The 17,984-nt window shown below is 51.7% G+C and overlaps 1 protein-coding gene across 1 annotated transcript in view; it reads right to left on the bottom strand.

Annotated features, from left to right (window-relative positions):
• Positions 1-17,984, bottom strand: part of LOC132464419 (cadherin-13-like) — a 33,584-nt gene that overhangs the window by 476 nt on the left and 15,124 nt on the right. The window contains exons 2-3 of the mRNA XM_060060779.1: positions 8,986-9,109; positions 282-493 (exon numbers count right to left, since the gene is read on the bottom strand). Coding sequence (XP_059916762.1) covers positions 282-493; positions 8,986-9,109 — 336 coding nt within the window. The remainder of the gene's footprint in view (positions 1-281; positions 494-8,985; positions 9,110-17,984) is intronic.

The following is a 17,984-nucleotide window of genomic DNA, read 5'->3' as shown; positions in this document are numbered from 1 at the left end:
GAGGATATGCTCCATCTTTACTCTGTGCTAGCTCATGGAGGCAGAGCCTGTCTACTGAGGAGGATCCCCTCCGTCCGTCTCACCTGTGGAGGTAATGACCTGCAGCAGAGAACCGTCTGTCTGTAAGCACGCAGGTACGCCTCCCTCCCTCCTCCCCCCCGCATGTACACACACACACACGCAGGTACGCCTCCCTCCCTCCTCCCCCCCGCATGTACACACACACACACGCAGGTACGCCTCCCTCCTCCACTGAACCATCCAGAGGGTCCCTGACTCACCTGGGTGGGGGTGAACAGGGGGGGTCGACCTTTGACCTCCACCGCGGCAACGTCATCCGCCCGTGACCCTGCGGCGTGGACCGCCATGGTGACGGGACCGCCGTATGGGACGTCCTGCCGGACTACCAGCCTCAGGTTCTCGTCCACCGCGAAGTCCGCGTGGGACACCAGGAACGCCACGTCCTCGTTCCCCGCGCAGTCGTCAAACGCCACTGGAGAGACACACAGCGTTAGTCCTCCATCACTCTGATCGTGTTCATCCTGTCCTTATCTCTCCGCTCCCTGAGCGGTCCATCGCCTTGGGCTCCATAATCCTGGCAACCATCACACACCCACACACACACACACACACACACACACACACACACACATCCGCAGCCGCGCAAGCACGCACACACACACGCATACGTGCACGCACACATACACACATCCGCACACATGCACACACCCGCGCACGCACACACACACACACACACACAGACGCACGCCTTGAATACGTTCACCTGTGTGTGTCCAGCCTGCTTCTTTATGACCTGTCTCTGTACTGTCTAGCCCCTATCTGCTCCTTAATGACCTGTTTTACGCAATTATGGGGGCAGTAAGACAGTGTTCTCCGCTCTGTTTCCCCTAACGGCTGGCTGTTCTGCCGCGGACGGATTGTGGGCGTGACATCGGGCATAAAAGAACGCCTACCACGACGTCGGATGGATTGCACCCGCTGACGCATCCCACTTCCGCGTTACAACCACTAGGCAGTCTCACGCTGTGCCAAGCCGGCACTTCGCGTCTTTTTGGGTTTCTAGTTGGCTGCAATACAAGTTGAGGTTAAGCACTATTGTCCCATCTTGTTTGTACTTTCATTCATGCGTTGGCAGTCAGTGATGTTTTTTTTCAAGTATGATCTACACACTGAGAGGAGGAGGAGCCACACACTGAGAGGAGGAGGAGCTACATACTGAGAGGAGGAGGAGCTACACAGTAAGAGGAGGAGGAGCTACACAGTAAGAGGAGGAGGAGCTAACCCTAAAGGTATCAGCAGCTCAGGAGAAGAACTGTATGAGAGAGAGAGAGAGAGAGAGAGAGAGAGAGAGAGAGAGAGAGAATATGCTCCATCTTCACTCTTTGCTAGGTCATGGAGGCAGAGGCTGTGTGCTGTTAATAAATTCATTGCTTCCAACGGGCCCTCCTAAAGGACACGTATCTGTATTCACCATGTATGCAAGATCCTCATTAAGACTCAATAGAAGGACATAAGCTCTGCAGCAGCAGCTGTGATTCTGGGTTATTCTCCGCCAGCTGAAGAAGACCTGAGCTGTTGTGAGGGGCTGAGGTCTGCTGGTGAACGGATGAGCAGAAGGTTGAGGGTGAGACACAAGCCTTCATAGGGGCCATGGATCCTCCTCCCTGTATGAAGGCGGAGTGGCCCCCAGCTCCTTCCTAACACCACCCGATGTGCTGTGTGCTGCGTCTCTCGGACGCCTCCTCTGTTGGGAGGAGGTTGTATGGATCTCTGGCTCTGAACTCCAGCGCGGGGTTTGTCCTTAAAGACCGCGACTTGAAAACAGATTATGCAGCGCGAGGGTAATTCAGGGCTTTGTTTCAGCCCCCCCCACCTCATTAGCTCTGTGTTCTCAGAGCCCCCCCCCCCAGTCATTAGCTCTGTGTTCTCAGAGCCCCCCCCCCACACTCCTCTGTGTTCTCAGAGCTCAAAGCGCTTCAACAGAGCGGAGACGCCTGAGGTGGAGACTTACAGAACAACCTCCTGCGCTGTGTTCCTCTACTCCGTCTCCTCCATCACCGCGCTCCCTCTGAGCTCCACCCAAGACAGATGCTTTATTTCCCCAAACAGGAAGAGGGGATCAATAGAAAGAGCAGCAGGACTTCTACGTCAGCGAGATCTACGTCAGTCGGACATCTGTCTATTAGAAACGCTAATGCTAAAAGATGGCTGCTCTGAGAGGCTCTGATGAGCTGTAATGTCTGCTCCTTCCTCCTCATCGCTGGGGGAGGAGGGAAGTAGGGGTGATGAGGAGGATAGAAACAGAGTTATTGATAAACTCACTTTGTTGTGAACAGAGTGAGAGTGAACAGAGACAGAGTGAACAGAGAGAGAGTGAACAGAATGAGAGTGAACAAACAGACGTGTCAGTTGTGTAAATGCGATGCTAACTGATCCATTCAGAGCGGGCTGCGTCTCCTCGACCCCTCAGTGAGCAGGAGGAGAACCCGTCGCTCCTTTGATTCGTCTCTGAGAAATGAATGAATTTTGACGGCTGTGCGATTTAAATTTAATTTGTGTTTGACCTCCAAGAAGTGAAATGACGATAATATGAGCATGTGACCAACGTCAAAGAACATGGACGCCTCCTCCATAGACGTCAAACAACCTGGACGCCTCCTCCATAGACGTAAACAACATGGACGCCTCCTCCATTGACGTAAACAACATGGACGCCTCCTCCATAGACGAAAACAACATGGACGCCTCCTCCATAGACGTAAACAACATGGACGCCTCCTCTGCAGACATAAACAACATGGACGCGTCCATGTTGTTTACGTCCAACAACATGGACACCACGCTCAAACTCACACACACACCCACACACACACACCCACACACACATTCTGACAACCATGGGTGAGGTGGCATTGACATCCTCCCCCAGTCTGAGTGATGCTGGTATCCATGACGAGGTCATCGGGGGGGTTTGGTCGACTGCGGTTGCCGCATTCTTAGTGCAAAATGATTCTGGGCACGGTCCATACCGTACTGACCACCCGGTACGCTAACGACCCGGTATGCTAACGGCCGCGCCCCACAGCATCTAACCCTACTACAGAACACCAGAGAGATCGACTCCTCTAATGTGCAACAGGTAATGGGCCCGTACAGCTAGTGTGTCTCTGTGTGTGTGTGTGTGTGTGTGTGTGTGTGTGTGTGTGTGTGTGTGTGTGTGTGTGTGTGTGTGTGTGTGTGTGTGTGTGTGTGTGTGTGTGTGTGTGTGTGTGTGTGTGTGTGTGTGTGTTCTTTGTCTCTGTGTGTGTCCTTGTGTGTCTGTGGGTCTGTGTGTTTGCCTGTTTTTGTGGGTCTGCGTGTGTGTGTGCGTGTGTGTGTCTGTCTGTCTGTCCGCTGCTCATACTCTCTCTCCTCAGCAGACAGACCTGTGATGCTTAAGTCTCCAGGCTGGTAATTACTTTGGAGTTATTTATCCAAATAACAAAACAAATCTATTTTTAGCTGGAAAGGAGCTGGCAGAGAGGCAGTCTGAAGTTGGCACGACGGAGAGAGAGTGAGCGAGCTAGAGCGAGAGTGAGAACGAGAGAGAGAGAGAGACGCTTTTGAAGAACCACATTCGGAAGAACCCACTGAGCCCATGACTGCTGACACACTCCTGTCAGGCGAACACATGATTAAAGGAGAAAATAAGATATTTAATGGGACTAAGATGACAGGTGAGGCTAGAGGGACCAGACCCAAGAGGGACGGACCCAAAGCCCCGTCCCACGGCAGTGAGAGGAGAAGTAGAGAGACACATCGGGAACATCCTATTCTGCGCTAAACAAAGAGATAAGAACAGAAGGGGAGAGCTCCGACTGGAACACGCTTCAGTGAGCACCCAGCCTCACCGCTGACTGCAAGGGCCTGGTGTTGTTTACAACACAAAGCAGCACCCCATCATCCACTACAGCTCAGTCCCTGAGCCTAGCCCGGACCCTAACAACCTTAACCCTGACCCTAACCCGGACCCTAACAACCTTAACCCTGACCCTAACCCTGAATCTTACCCTAACCCTGACGCTGACCATAACCCTAGCTCTGACCTTAACCTTAACCCTAAAAACCATAACCTAACAACCTTAACCCTGACCCTTACCCTGAGCAAACCCTAGCCCTGACTCTGACCTTAAAGGAGACATATTATGGTCTTTTCCCAACAAGTAAACATAGTATATGAGTTCCAGAAAACATGTTTTTTAAGCTGTTTGCTGGAATTAGCTTTTAGGAAAGAAAATCTCGCTTACAGCTATTCCCCTCTGTTCCAGTCCCTTCACAATGCGCTGTTTCTGGTGTCTGTAGCCTTAATGCAAATGAGATGCCCATTGACCAATGGGCTGTCAGAGAGAAGCACAGCATGGAGGAGAAGTGATTGTTGCCGTGTGCGGACTCCTGGAGCTCCATATCTATATAATATAATATTATGAATCATAAAGACTGCGTCTGTTGTATCTGGCACTTCCACAACAAGTAAAGACTCGTAGTGGGGGATATCTCGGCCATGGTTGAGAAGAATTGGGGGAAAGGAACTTTGGCCTTGACTCTCTGAAGTCCATATTGAACCGCGACATGGAGGAGAAAGGGATTGTACTCCGGGAGCTGAGCTGCCGGACTGCCGGCAGCTCAGCTCCGAAGTACGATCCCATTCTCCTCCATGTCTCCTCCTCCGGACTGCCGCCGAAGCTTCGACGGCAGTCCGGCAGCTCCGGCGGGGGGAGCTCGGCCGCAGTCCGGCAGCTCCGGCGGGGGGAGCTCGGCCGCAGTCCGGCAGCTCCGGCGGGGGGAGCTCGGCCGCAGTCTGGCAGCTCCGGCGGAAACAGGGATTGTACTCCCGGAGCTGAGCTGCCAAGCTCCCCCCGCCGGAGCTGCTCGTCCGCTGGTCCACCAAATCTTAGCTCTGATAGAAGACAAGTTCCATCCTCTTCAGATAACGTTGCTCAAATAAAACAGATAATTACTGCTTTTAAACTCATCTCGAAAAAATCGCTTCTCTGCTCTCTAAAGATCTACGCTAAAACGACAGAGCTAGTACGACGAAACACCTGGTCCATCCGGGGGGGGACGGGGGCTGCGAAGGGGAGGGGAACATCATATCAATGTTGACAGTTTATATGTGATCCCCAAAATAATGTGCACCCTAAATTCCTTCAAAGCCTTAATTCAGAACATCTTGTTGCTAACAGGCAACGCTGAATTAAACATGCTTCAGATCGGAGATGATCAGAGACCTTGGAGCTCTGGACCCAGAATGTTAAACCACTCACACACACAGAGACAGAGAGAGAGAGAGAGAGAGAGAGAGAGAGAGAGAGAGAGAGAGAGAGAGAGAGAGAGAGAGAGAGAGAGAGAGAGAGAGAGAGAGAGAGAGAGAGAGAGAGAGAGAGAGAGAGAGAGAGAGAGAGAGAGAGAGAGAGAGAGAGAGCGAGAGGGAGAGCGAGAGAGCGAGAGAGAGAGAGAGCTATACATTTGTAAGAGATTTAAAAACACATCAACACATCATTAAGGAGCAGGTAGGTGATAGACAGTACAGAGACAGGTCATTAAGGAGCAGATAGGGGTTAGACAGTACAGAGACAGGTCATTAAGGAGCAGGTAGGGTTAGACAGTAGAGAGACAGGTCATTAAGGAGCAGGTAGTGGTTAGAGAGTACTGAGACAGGTCATTAAGGAGCAGGGAGGGTTAGACAGTAGAGACAGGTCATTAAGGAGCAGGTAGGGGTTAGACAGTACAGAGAAAGGTCATTAAGGAGCAGGTAGGGGTTAGACAGTAGAGACAGGTCATTAAGGAGCAGGGAGGGTTAGACAGTATAGAGACAGGTCATTAAGGAGCAGGTAGGGGTTAGACAGTACAGAGACAGGTCATTAAGGAGCAGGTAGGGGTTAGACAGTACAGAGACAGGTCCTTAAGGAGCAGGTAGGGGTTAGACAGTACAGAGACAGGTCTTTAAGGAACAGGTAGGGGTTAGACAGTACAGAGACGGGTCATTAAGGAGCAGGTAGGGGTTAGACAGTACAGAGACATGCCATTAAGGAACATGTAGGGGTGAGATGGTAGAGACAGGTCCTTGAGGTTCCATGTGTTCGTTGGATGAGATCCTTGTTTATTTATTTGTGTATTTGTTTATTTACTTTTTTCAATCACCGCGCCCACGACTAGCACTCCCTCCTCGACACGCCCACACACACAGACAAACAATCGCCAGTGTTGGGAACGCTACTTTAAAAAAGTAATTAGTTTTAGTTAATCACCACTTGTTCCAAAAAGTAACTGAGTTAGTCACTGAATTACTTTATAATAAAAGTAACTAGTTACCAAGGAAAGTAACTATTTGCGTTACTGTAAAAAGAAAAGTTGCTCTATGTCAAAGAATTTCGATTTTTCTGAGCTGTTTTCACTTGGTCTTAATGTGTTAAATCGTTGGACTGCCCATTAAAGGCCCTGATATACTTCCAATTGAATTTTAATTTGCTTGGTTGGTCGGTCTCCTCACTAGCAGTTTGTGTTTGGAGCCAGGGGTGCGTTCGGATTACGCAGTTTATTCAATCAATTCATAGTAACGCACCGCATTTAACGTACAGTAACGGTAATGTCGGTGTAGCGACGGAAACAGTAATTAGTTTGATTACCCCGTTACTGAAAAAATAACGGCGTTACCTTGCGCCGTTCTTTTAAACTGTGTTATTACAAACACTGACAATCGCACACACAAAATTATGCATAATGGTGTGCATTAGTGTGTCACTGCTCATGCATATTCATCCAACACCTGCACACCCACCCACCCCCACCCTAACCCCCCCCCCACACACACACACACATACACACACACACACACACACACTAATGGTCCTGTCTGTAATTACAGTCATTTGTCAAAAAGCTCACCTGATTTATGGTTGAATTTAAAGTACAGCCAGGGGTGGGGGTACATTAATAGTCGGCGCTGATGCATTCTGGGAGACAGAGGCCCACTGAGGTGGGCGGGAGGCTTCCCTTGTGGAGGCTTTGTTTGTGTGTGTGTGTTGCCTATTTGAGCATGTGTACTTTATGCCTTGATGTGTATGTCTCAATGTGTATTTGTGTGTCCCACGGGACACACGTGTGACACACAAGTTTTGTGTGTCACACGTGTGAGTTGTAAGTTTGTTTTAGATATATATGTGTGTGTGTGTGTGTGTGTGTGTGTGTGTGTGTGTATCTTTCTGTGTGTGCGTGTGTGTGTGTGTGTGTGTGTGTGTATCTTTCTGTGTGTGCGTGTGCGTGTGCGTGTGTGTGTGCGTGCGTGTGTATCTTTCTGTGTGTGCGTGTGTGCGTGCGTGTGTGTGCTGTAAGTGAGTCTGGGTTATTTCCGTCTCAGGTCTCTTTGGGCCCCCTGATGTTTCCCTGATGTTTCTCTCATCCATCACCGTGCCCCCAGGGGCCCGAGCAGCTGAACAACCCCCTGAGGAGCCGCCATGTCAGGATCAATCTAGAGCCGCACAGGCCCCTCCCCCTGCCTCGTCTGCTAGGGGCTTCTGGGAACTGTAGTTCACTGCTGGGGGTGTCAACAGGCTGTCAGCGCTGATCGATCAGTTCTACTTTGGGGCCTTAGTCCTGTTTCCTTCATGTGTTGGACTAAAAGGAGATGAATTATTAAACACTTTAATCCCACAGTCACACACATATCCCAACAGGATTGGGCAGCCTATCAAATGACAACCTTAACGCCATCACTCTTGTGAGTGGCACTGAAGAGCAGCGGTAATCAACGATAGATGATGGAAACACATGGCCTGGATACATATCAGTACCAATAGGGATTGTGTGTGAGGAGATAGATGTTTAGTGCTCAGTGTGTGTGGAGATATATGTTTAATGCTCAGTGTGTGTGGGAAAGATGGTTAATGCTCAGTGTGTGTGTGTGGGGATAGTTGTTTAATGCTCAGTGTGTGTGGGGATAGATGTTTAATGATCAGTGTGTGTGGGGATAGATGTTCAGTGTGTTTGGGGATAGAGACCTCCTGTGGGATTAATAAACAAGTTTGATCTTTTCTTACCAAACCACATGATGACATTCAGAGGAGGAGGGGGACAGAGGGGGGGACAGACACACACACAAACACACACATGCACACACACGCACAAAGACACACACACACGTGCACAAAGACACACACACACACACACAAAGACACACACAAGTGCGCACACAGGCACAGAGACACAGACAAACAAATGCCAACAGACCAAAGCCGGCAGTTATCCAGTAAAACAGCAACAACTCATCACAGGGAGAAGTCCAAACATTCAACGGCTGGTTGAGCAGGCGATGTGCCATGTTATTGTGAATCTGTCTGTCTGTCGGTCAATCTGTCCGTCCGTCCGCCTATCTGTCTGTGTGTGTCCTCCTCACCTGGCCCCCCATGGAGAGGGTGTGTGTGCAGCAGACACCTCAATAGAACCACTGCTACCGCACGCTGAAGCTCCGCTGACCTCCTCCTCCTCTTCCCCTCCTCCTCCCAACTCCTCCACCCCCTCCTCGCTCTGCTGGTTCCCCGATTACCCCCCCACCCCCAGTCCAATCTCCCCAGTAAACCAGGAGGGCAGAACAACACACTGTGAGGGGCGGGAACCTCATCAGCTCCTCTGCACAGCGTCAGGGGTGTGTGTGTGTGTGTGTGTGTGTGTGTGTGTGTGTGTGTGTGTGTGTGTGTGTGTGTGTGTGTGTGTGTGTGTGTGTGTGTGTGTGTGTGTGTGTGTGTGTGTGTGTGTGTGTGTGTGTGTGCACCGAAAATGCACATCCTTGGTACAGAAAACAACAAATATAGCTGTGAAGAAGTTTAAGTGCGGACAGACAACACCCAACCTGCCTGTCCTCTCCCCTCCCCTCTCCTCTCATGTCTCCTCCTCTCCTCTCCTCCCCCCCCAAGGAGGTCAGTGACTCACGTTGGGCCAGGGCCCGGTCCTTCCTGAAGGCTCCGCTGTAGTCCAGCTGGTAGTTTTTCACCTGGAAGCCAGGTATGCAGGCCCCGCCCCCTCCACGGTCCTCCTGGGCTTGGCCATGGAACATCTGGGAACACAGCAGGGTCAAAGGTCAAGTACTGTAGAACACTGAGGTCCACCACTGACGTTAACATCGATGACCCCTGAGCTCCCCTATCAGAATGACCCCTGACCTTTGACCCTGAGAGCTTCCTTATCTGTATGACCCCTGGCCTTTAACCCCGAGAGCTTCCATATCTGAAATCCCTGATCTTAGACCCTGAGAGCTCCCCTATCCCACCCCTCGGTCTGAAGGAGTCGTCTCCAACTTAGCTCCGCCCCTCTTGTCTCCGGCCGCTTGTTGCTCCGCCCCCAGAGCAGCTTGTGTTGTTGTTCTGCTCCAGAGGTGGTATTCGAATAAAGTTAAATTGATTATCACATCTGGTTGATGACATCAGAAGGTCCAACAACCAATCAGTTCCGTGCACACTTCTATAAAATCCACGTTCCCGTTGCTCTTCTAAACGCTGTAACTTTAGATTCCCCCCAGCATATTGAACGGTTCTGATCAATGGCAGTATTGATCAGAGAGCCTCCAGCGGTGGGTTAATGCAGGAAGAGAAGAGAAGGGGTCAGCGGAGGTGAGGAGGATCATCTGGTATCACTCCTCAGGACAGACCTCAGACCTCTGGCTCACTGAGCAGCACAACCACAGCCAATGAGCAGAGGGGCTGGGCGAGGGAGAGAGAGAGGGAGGGAGGGAGGGAGGGAGAGAGAGGGAGGGAGGGGGAGAGAGAAGGAGGGAGGGAGAGAGGGAGAGAGAGGGAGGGAGGGAGAGAGAGGGAGGGAGGGAGAGAGTGAGGGGGGAGAGCAGGAAGGAGAGAGAGGCTGGGCTAGGGAGATAATGAGAAGGAGGGGGAGAGAGAGAAGGAGGGGGAGAGAGGCTGGGCTAGGGAGATAGAAAGAGAGGGAGGGAGGGAGAGAGAGAGAAGGAGGGGGAGAGAGAAGGAGGGGGAGAGAGATGGATGGAGAGAGAGAGTGAGGGAGGGAGAGCAGGAGGGAGAGAGAGGCTCAGTGAGGGAGAGAGTGAGGGAGGGAGAGAGAGAGAAGGAGGGAGAGAGAGGGAGAGAGAGAGAGAGAAGGAGGTACAGAGGAAAGGTGTAGGGGAGAGAGGAAGGGCCAAAAGGGTGAATCTTTCACTTCCAAATCAGGTGTACAGCGACAGGGTAATGTAATATCTCCGTGGAGACCATGATCTCTGCCACTATGTGAACACGTGTGTGTGCGTGCATTTTTGTTTGAGAATGTGTGTACGTGTTTGAGAGGATGTGCATGCGTGTGTTTGAGAACGTGAACGTGTGTGTTCGTGTGTGAGAGGGTGTGCGTGCGTGTGTGTTTGAGAACGTGTGCGTGTGTAAGAGCGTGTGCGTGTGTGCGTATGCTGGTGTATTTATATACCTGCCCTGCACTAACCCAGACTCTTGCAGCCACAGGTGTTATTTATAGAACTCTGTGTACCGTACAACCTGTATTCTATTAAACACAGAAAGGGGTGTGTGTGTGTGTGTGTGTGTGTGTGTGTGTGTGTGTGTGTGTGTGTGTGTGTGTGTGTGTGTGTGTGTGTGTGTGTGTGTGTGTGTGTGTGTGTGTGTGTGTGTGTGTGTGTGATTGAGAAGAGGGAGTGAGAGCCTTGGGTCAACAGAAAGGTCAAACTAATTCGGCTGTTTGAGACACTTTGGCTTTCCAGGAATCCAACAATAACAAACAATACTGAGCTGGATCCACTTATGTTCTTCAGGGGAACAAATTCAGTTTCCCCCCAACGCGATCCGGTCTGCCCCCCCCCCCCCCCCCGCCCCACGCCCCACACTGATCCCACCTCACCACACTGCAGGAACAAGTCTATCGGCTCAGCATCGCTCACAGGGAGTGGTCCGATAAGAATAGGGGGGGGGGGGGGGGGGGGAGTATCACCGCGGCGACAGGGAGGTCAGCCTCAGTATTGAGGTGTGTTGTTTGGTTTTCTCCTTATCGAGCGTCCCCGTACCTCAGGCCTGACCTCAATCAACCCCTGAACGCCTCCTTCACCTCCTGCTGCTCCCGCTCTTTGTTTTATCTCCTCCTCCTCCTCGCTCGCTCCCTCTTTCTTCTCCTGTCACTTCTCTCTCTCTCTCTCTCTCTCTCTCTCTCTCTCTCTCTCTCTCTCTCTCTCTCTCTAGCGTGTCATGCTCTCTCGCCCACCCGATCCACATCTCTCCACCCCCTGACCTCCCTGTCTCTGGCTGAACGCTTCACTCACGGTTTATGCTGTGAGACACTCCGACCCCCCCAGCCCCCCCTCGACCCCATGGAGGGACCTGCTAACGGTCGGGCCGCACGGAGAATCTGATCAAACATTTATTAACATCCACCGAAGAGTTGAATCTCCAAACGCAATCCATCCTGTGTGCAGCACAAACCTCTACGACGTCACGTGATCATTAATAATTACTAAAGCGAAGCCTCGATACCTTCAGGTCATTTCAAGGAGCTCGATGCGTCTCTGGAAATATAAATGGAAAAACATTCTACCCACGAAACCTCCGTTTGCTTTGTGTTTGTAATTGTGCGTTGCTCAGAACAACTTCCTCACTCACATCTTCCATTACCACGGTCTGAATACAGAATCAGACTCTGGGTCGCATGTTCACCACGTGGACCAGCAGAGATCAGTTCAGCAGGTCTACCTCAGCAACCGTAAGAGAGACCGCGGGGCCAGACCGGTCCAGGGGGGGTTAGACCGGTCCAGGGGGGGTTAGACTGGTCCAGGGGGGTTAGACCGGTCCAGGGGGGGTTAGACCGGTCCAGGGGGGTTTAGACCGGTCCAGGGGGGCCAGATCAGACCAGGGGGGCTAGCCCTGTCCAGGGGGGTTAGACTAGTCCAGGAGGGCAAGTCCTGGATTTATTCCCAGACTGCTGCCCTACGACCGACCAGAATTTGGTGGCGGAGGTGATGGAGGTGGTGGAGGTGGTGCTGGTATGTGGTGTGCGTGTGTGTACATGTTCTGCATGTTGGCTTGTGTAGGACTCCAGACCCATGGCCATGTACTAAGGTTCCTCACAACAAGTTCCTCCCAAAGTAGCGTTGGTTCAGCTAATGTTATTCTTGGAAGGCCGAATGTCATTACGCTAAATAACTGAACGCTATTTATCAGTTGCTTTGATTAATTATATTATTGTCAATAAGTTAACGCAAGTCGATTTTAATCTTCATTACGTGTAAACTAAAAATGAATTACAATTACCATACACGCGTTAATTGTTATTTTATTGTTGTTGCATCGCACCACGTTTCCCCGTGTTAGGAATGAGATGATGATGATGATCGTTTAATGGCCTAATGGCATTTTCCCCTGCAGCTGATTGTGTATCACAGGCCGTTAACCTACGGCGGGTTCAGGATGTACAATAATCCATCACTACGTCAACATCCTCAGACGCACCGAACTGGGTTCAGAGCGGACGGACAGAAGATCATGTGGAGTTAATCACGTTTGATCTATTCTCATCAGATTAGTAGATGAGCCCTTAATAAAATCAACCAGTGTCAGCCAGTGTGGAGCAGCATGGGACCCTGACAGGCGATCAGCCAGAAGAGGGTTCAATAAAGACTCCATCGATGTCAAACTCTGCTCCTAACAGCTAGCATCAAAGAGCTGAAGACCTGATCAGTGGTGGGCTGGGTCTGTCAGCGAGGCAGGACAGAGGCTCTGATGGGCTAGGCTGTGAGGCTGTGAGGCTAGGCTGTGAGGCTGTGAGGCTATGAGGCTAGGCTGTGAGGCTAGGCTGTGAGGCTGTGAGGCTGTGAGGCTAGGCTGTGATGCCGTGAGGCTGTGAGGCTGTGAGGCTATGAGGCTAGGCTGTGAGGCTGTGAGGCAGTGAGGCTAGGCTTTGAGGCTGTGAGGCTGTGAGGCTAGGCTGTGAGGCTGTGAGGCTAGGCTGTGAGGCTGTGAGGCTAGGCTGTGAGGCTGTGAGGCTAGGCTGTGAGGCTGTGAGGCTAGGCTGTGAGGCTGTGAGGCAGTGATGCTAGGCTGTGAGGCTAGGCTATGCGGCTGTAAGGCTAGGTTGTGAGGCTGTGAGGCTGGCGGCTGTGAGGCTGTGAGGCAGTGATGCTAGGCTGTGAGGCAGTGATGCTAGGCTGTGAGGCTTTGAGGCTAGGCTGTGAGGCTGTGAGGCCCTGCCAGACACAGTGAATGCTTGTCTCTATGGGCCCGTAGTTGATAAATATGTCACGCACGAGTGAGAGAGTGAGAGTGAGAGTGAGAGAGAGAGAGCGTTCAACTCAGGTTGTGTGTAAGTGTGTGTGACAATGACAAAACTATTTTGTCTGTCTGTCTGTCTGTCTGTCTGTCTGTCTGTCTGTCTGTCTGTCTGTCTGTCTGTCTGTCTGTCTGTCTGTCTGTCTGTCTGTCTGTCTGTCTGTCTGTCTGTCTGTCTGTCTGTGTGTTACCCTAGACAAACAGTGAGTTGACAGAGGCCGCGTGTCTCCATTGCAGAAAGGAGGGAGGAAGGTGGAGGTTGGTGGAGGAGAGAGGAGGAGGGAAGAGGGAGGAGGGGGAGGGTGGAGGAGGGGAGAGGAGGTGGGCAGAGGGAGGAGGGTGGAGGAGGAGGGAGGAGGGGGGAGGAGGAGGGAGGATGGGGGAGAGTGGAGGAGGAGAGAGGAGGGAGGAGGAGGGGGGAGGAGGGAGGAAGAGGAGGCTGGAGGAGAGAGGAGGAGGGAGGAGGAGGGGGGAGGAGAGGAGACCCCGTAGTGGAGACCCCGTACCCAGCAGAGCGGTGAGGTATGTTCATCATGAGCTGCGTGATAACCGATGGCTCTGGTCCACATTGATCTGGGCTCCTGAACCAACCTGTCATCCGCTCTGCTCCTCAGAGCCGCTTAATCAAACGCTCACCAGTCAAACGCTCACCAGTCAAACGCTCACCAGTCAAACGTTCACCAGTCAAACGTTCACCAGTCAAACGCTCACCAGTCAAACGTTCACCAGTCAAACGTTCACCAGTCAAACACTCCCCTGAGCCGAGGGGCTGAGCAGACCCCTGGGAACACCTCAGCTCCTGTTTGGGAGCACTCCTCTGAAGTCCCTCTGAAGCAGAGAGCTGAGTTTGTTTCTTGGCTCAGAAGGCAGAACAACAGTTCACTAGATATTAAAACGTATGGCTCCTTCAAGAGAGGCTTTGTGTTCGTAAAAAGCACAGTGAGGCTTCTCTCCTTTTCTAACCCACTTATTGGTCAGAGGTGGAAGCACCTCTCAAACGTGTCGCCTGGCAACTCACAAACGGATGAATGCCTTCTGATGAAGGGTCATGCCATCTCAACGCGAGGAGCCATAAGGGGCCAATTTGATCTGGGAAAGTGAAACTGCTCCCTCTCCCTGGAGCACAGAGAGCAGAGTAGAGAGCAGAGCAGAAGGTTCCCGGACGTGGGAACCGAGCGAGAAGATCCTGAAGGAATCTGAGGATCTGAATGAAGTAAATAACCCTTACACCATCACCATCACTTAACATCACCATCACCATCACCTAACATCACCATCCCCTAACATCACATCACCTAACATTTCATCGGAGGACCAACCAAACCTTTTCTGATACATCAGACACACACAAAACACACACACACACACACACACACACACACACACACACACACACACACACACACACACACACACACACACACACACACACACACACACACACACACACACACACACACACACACACACACACACACAGGAAATTATTGGATTTCTGTTCCAAACCTTTTCCAATTCATTCTTTAAAGAGACCAATCCGTCCATCTTGTGTCTGAGCTCACAGCTGTGTGTGTGTGTGAGAGTGCAAGCTTGTTTGTGTACGTGCATGCTCGTATTCATCTCTGTGTGTGACTGTGTGTGACAATTGGACTAATTACTGGTTGCGTTGGAGGGGGCAGGGGTCACAGTTAGTCGACAACTCCAGGCAGTTGTCATCTGCCTGGAGGGAAACCAAAGTGAACCAGAGACCCTAGTCTCTGGCCCCGGTCCCAGTCAGCCATACTGGTCTGTGAGTCACACCCGAGGTGTGAACATCCCAATCACGCCAACGTGTTGTTTCTATGGTAACCAATGGGGCCTAACTGCCGCCGTGAACAAAGAGAGAGACTGCTGTGACCTTGGAGAGAGAGAGAGAGAGAGAGAGACTATAGATGGACAGAGACTGAGGGGACAGCAGGCCAGACATGGACCCCAGTAGGCTGTGTTCGCTGTAACCGGCCCCCCACAACAGATGGCCACACACTCATTCAGCCAGCTCTAAATATGGCAGCAGAACGTCCATATGCAGAACACACAGAGAGAGAGAGAGAGAGAGAGAGAGAGAGAGAGAGAGAGAGAGAGAGAGAGAGAGAGCAGGAGGAGATGGGAGGATGATGAATCGGTCCTGGAAGACTGACGAGTGTCTCCTCTCTGGGTCTCCACCGGCCCCAACAGAAGGTTTCATTGTGTTCCTCAGTTTGTTCCTCAGTGTGTTCCTCACATATGGAGAAGAGCAGCATGAGCATGAATTCATATTCATAAAGCATCGCTCTTACATGCAGACACGCACACACCAGCTGACCTGCGTGTGTGTGTAGGCTAAACATACATCTACACTGAAATGAGACTGACCACACACACACACACACACACACACACACACACACACACACACACACACACACACACACAGCAGACAGGAGGAGCACCAGACAGGAGGAGCACCAGACAGGAGGAGCAGGAAGAACAGACCACCTATGGGGGCAGCGGGGAGGCTGGAGATGTGATTGGCCACATTATATTCTAGGCTTATTTCCCAGACCACGAGACGATTCAGATCCTGACGAACACACAGAGATATGAGGTGAAACGTGGGGATAAATGATGAGTTGGAATGTTAAAGATGTGAGCCACATGACTGCGGCCTGTCAAAGACCTCCTGCCTCAGCCTCAAGGCTCCCTGTCAACAGCCTCCGACTCAGGGAGCTCCTGAGTCCCATTCAGCTCAATCCCACTCTGCTCCAACGGTGGTTCATTCCTCCAGGGATTTCCTTCAGTCAGTTGGAATGAAACAAAACAACTGAATGAACAAAAGCCACCGTTCAGGAAATAAATCAACATTCATCCATTCAACCAACCCTTCATTATCCATCTAATGTACCAAACACCCGATACAACCAGCTAACCACCAGCCACTAACCAAATAACCACAGCCACTAAGCACCCCTCATCCCTCATCCAATCTAATGAACCAAACACCCAATACAACGAAGACGTGTTGCTTAACTTCTGACAGGATTTGGAGAAGTTTCATTTACGAACAACGCGCTCAGCAATATGAGTTAGGTGGGGTTGCCTGGAGGTGGGTGGGTGTTATAGGTGGGGTTGGGTGCAGGGGGGTATGTGTGTTATAGGTGGGGTTGGGTGGAGGTGGGTGTGTGTTATAGGTGGGGTTGGGTGGAGGGGGGTGTGTGTTATAGGTGGGGTTGGGTGGAGGAGGGGGTATGTGTGTCATAGGTGGGGTTGGGTGGAGGGGGTATGTGTGTTATAGGTGGGGTTGGGTGGAGGTGGGTGTGTGTTATAGGTGGGGTTGGGTGGAGGGAGTATGTGTGTTATAGGTGGGGTTGGGTGGAGGTGGGTGTGTGTTATAGGTGGGGTTGGGTGGAGGAGGGGGTATGTGTGTTATAGGTGGGGTTGGGTGGAGGAGGGGGTATGTGTGTTATAGGTGGGGTTGGGTGGAGGTGGGTGTGTGTTATAGGGGGGGTTGGGTGGAGGTGGGTGTGTGTTATAGGTGGGGTTGGGTGGAGGGAGTATGTGTGTTATAGGTGGGGTTGGGTGGAGGGGGGGTGTGTGTTATAGGTGGGGTTGGGCGGAGGAGGGGGTATGTGTGTTATAGGTGGGGTTGGGTGGAGGTAGGTGTGTGTTATAGGTGGGGTTGGGTGGAGGGAGTATGTGTGTTATAGGTGGGGTTGGGTGGAGGTGGGTGTGTGTTATAGGTGGGGTTGGGTGGAGGGAGTATGTGTGTTATAGGTGGGGTTGGGTGGAGGTGGGTGTGTGTTATAGGTGGGGTTGGGTGGAGGTGGGTGGGTGTTATAGGTGGGGTTGGGTGGAGGGAGTATGTGTGTTATAGGTGGGGTTGGGTGGAGGTGGGTGTGTGTTATAGGTGGGGTTGGGTGGAGGAGGGGGTATGTGTGTTATAGGTGGGGTTGGGTGGAGGAGGGGGTATGTGTGTTATAGGTGGGGTTGGGTGGAGGGGGGGGTATGTGTGTTATAGGTGGGGTTGGGTGGAGGTGGGTGTGTGTTATAGGTGGGGTTGGGTGGAGGAGGGGGTATGTGTGTTATAGGTGGGGTTGGGTGGAGGAGGGGGTATGTGTGTTATAGGTGGGGTTGGGTGGAGGGGGGTAGCGATGTGGTTAATCATGAAACGCTGCATCAGACCTTGAAGACAGAGAACATTTCTGCAGAACATGTCACTCACACACACACACACACACACACACACACACACACGCCTAATGTCTCAGATAGCAGCCAGCCCTGACAGAACCAGGTCTGGGAGAGAGAACACAATTACAGAGGAGAGAGAGAGAGAGAGAGAGAGAGAGAGAGAGAGAGAGAGAGAGAGAGAGAGAGAGAATTGCGCTGATGCGAATGACAGGAGGATGATGTTATTGGAGCAGCAAGCAGCCTGCTGTGTTTCAGAGACAGCGATGTGTTGTGATATCTCTAATGAAAAGATGTTAATAATCCATCAGGCCGTCAGCAGGAGGTCTGGCTGCAGCGGGATCTAGAGGAAAGGTGTGAAGGGACCACTCTGATCAACACCGCCGGATACAGGGAGAGGTCTGAACATCAGGGGGGAGAGAGAGAGAGAGAGAGAGAGAGAGAGAGAGAGAGAGAGAGAGA

The sequence above is a fragment of the Gadus macrocephalus genome, chromosome 9, assembly GCF_031168955.1.
Source record: "Gadus macrocephalus chromosome 9, ASM3116895v1".
Classification (NCBI taxonomy): Eukaryota; Metazoa; Chordata; class Actinopteri; order Gadiformes; family Gadidae; genus Gadus; species Gadus macrocephalus.
The sequence above is the reverse complement of the archived record's forward strand: the minus strand, read 5'-3'. Positions and strand labels throughout refer to the sequence as shown.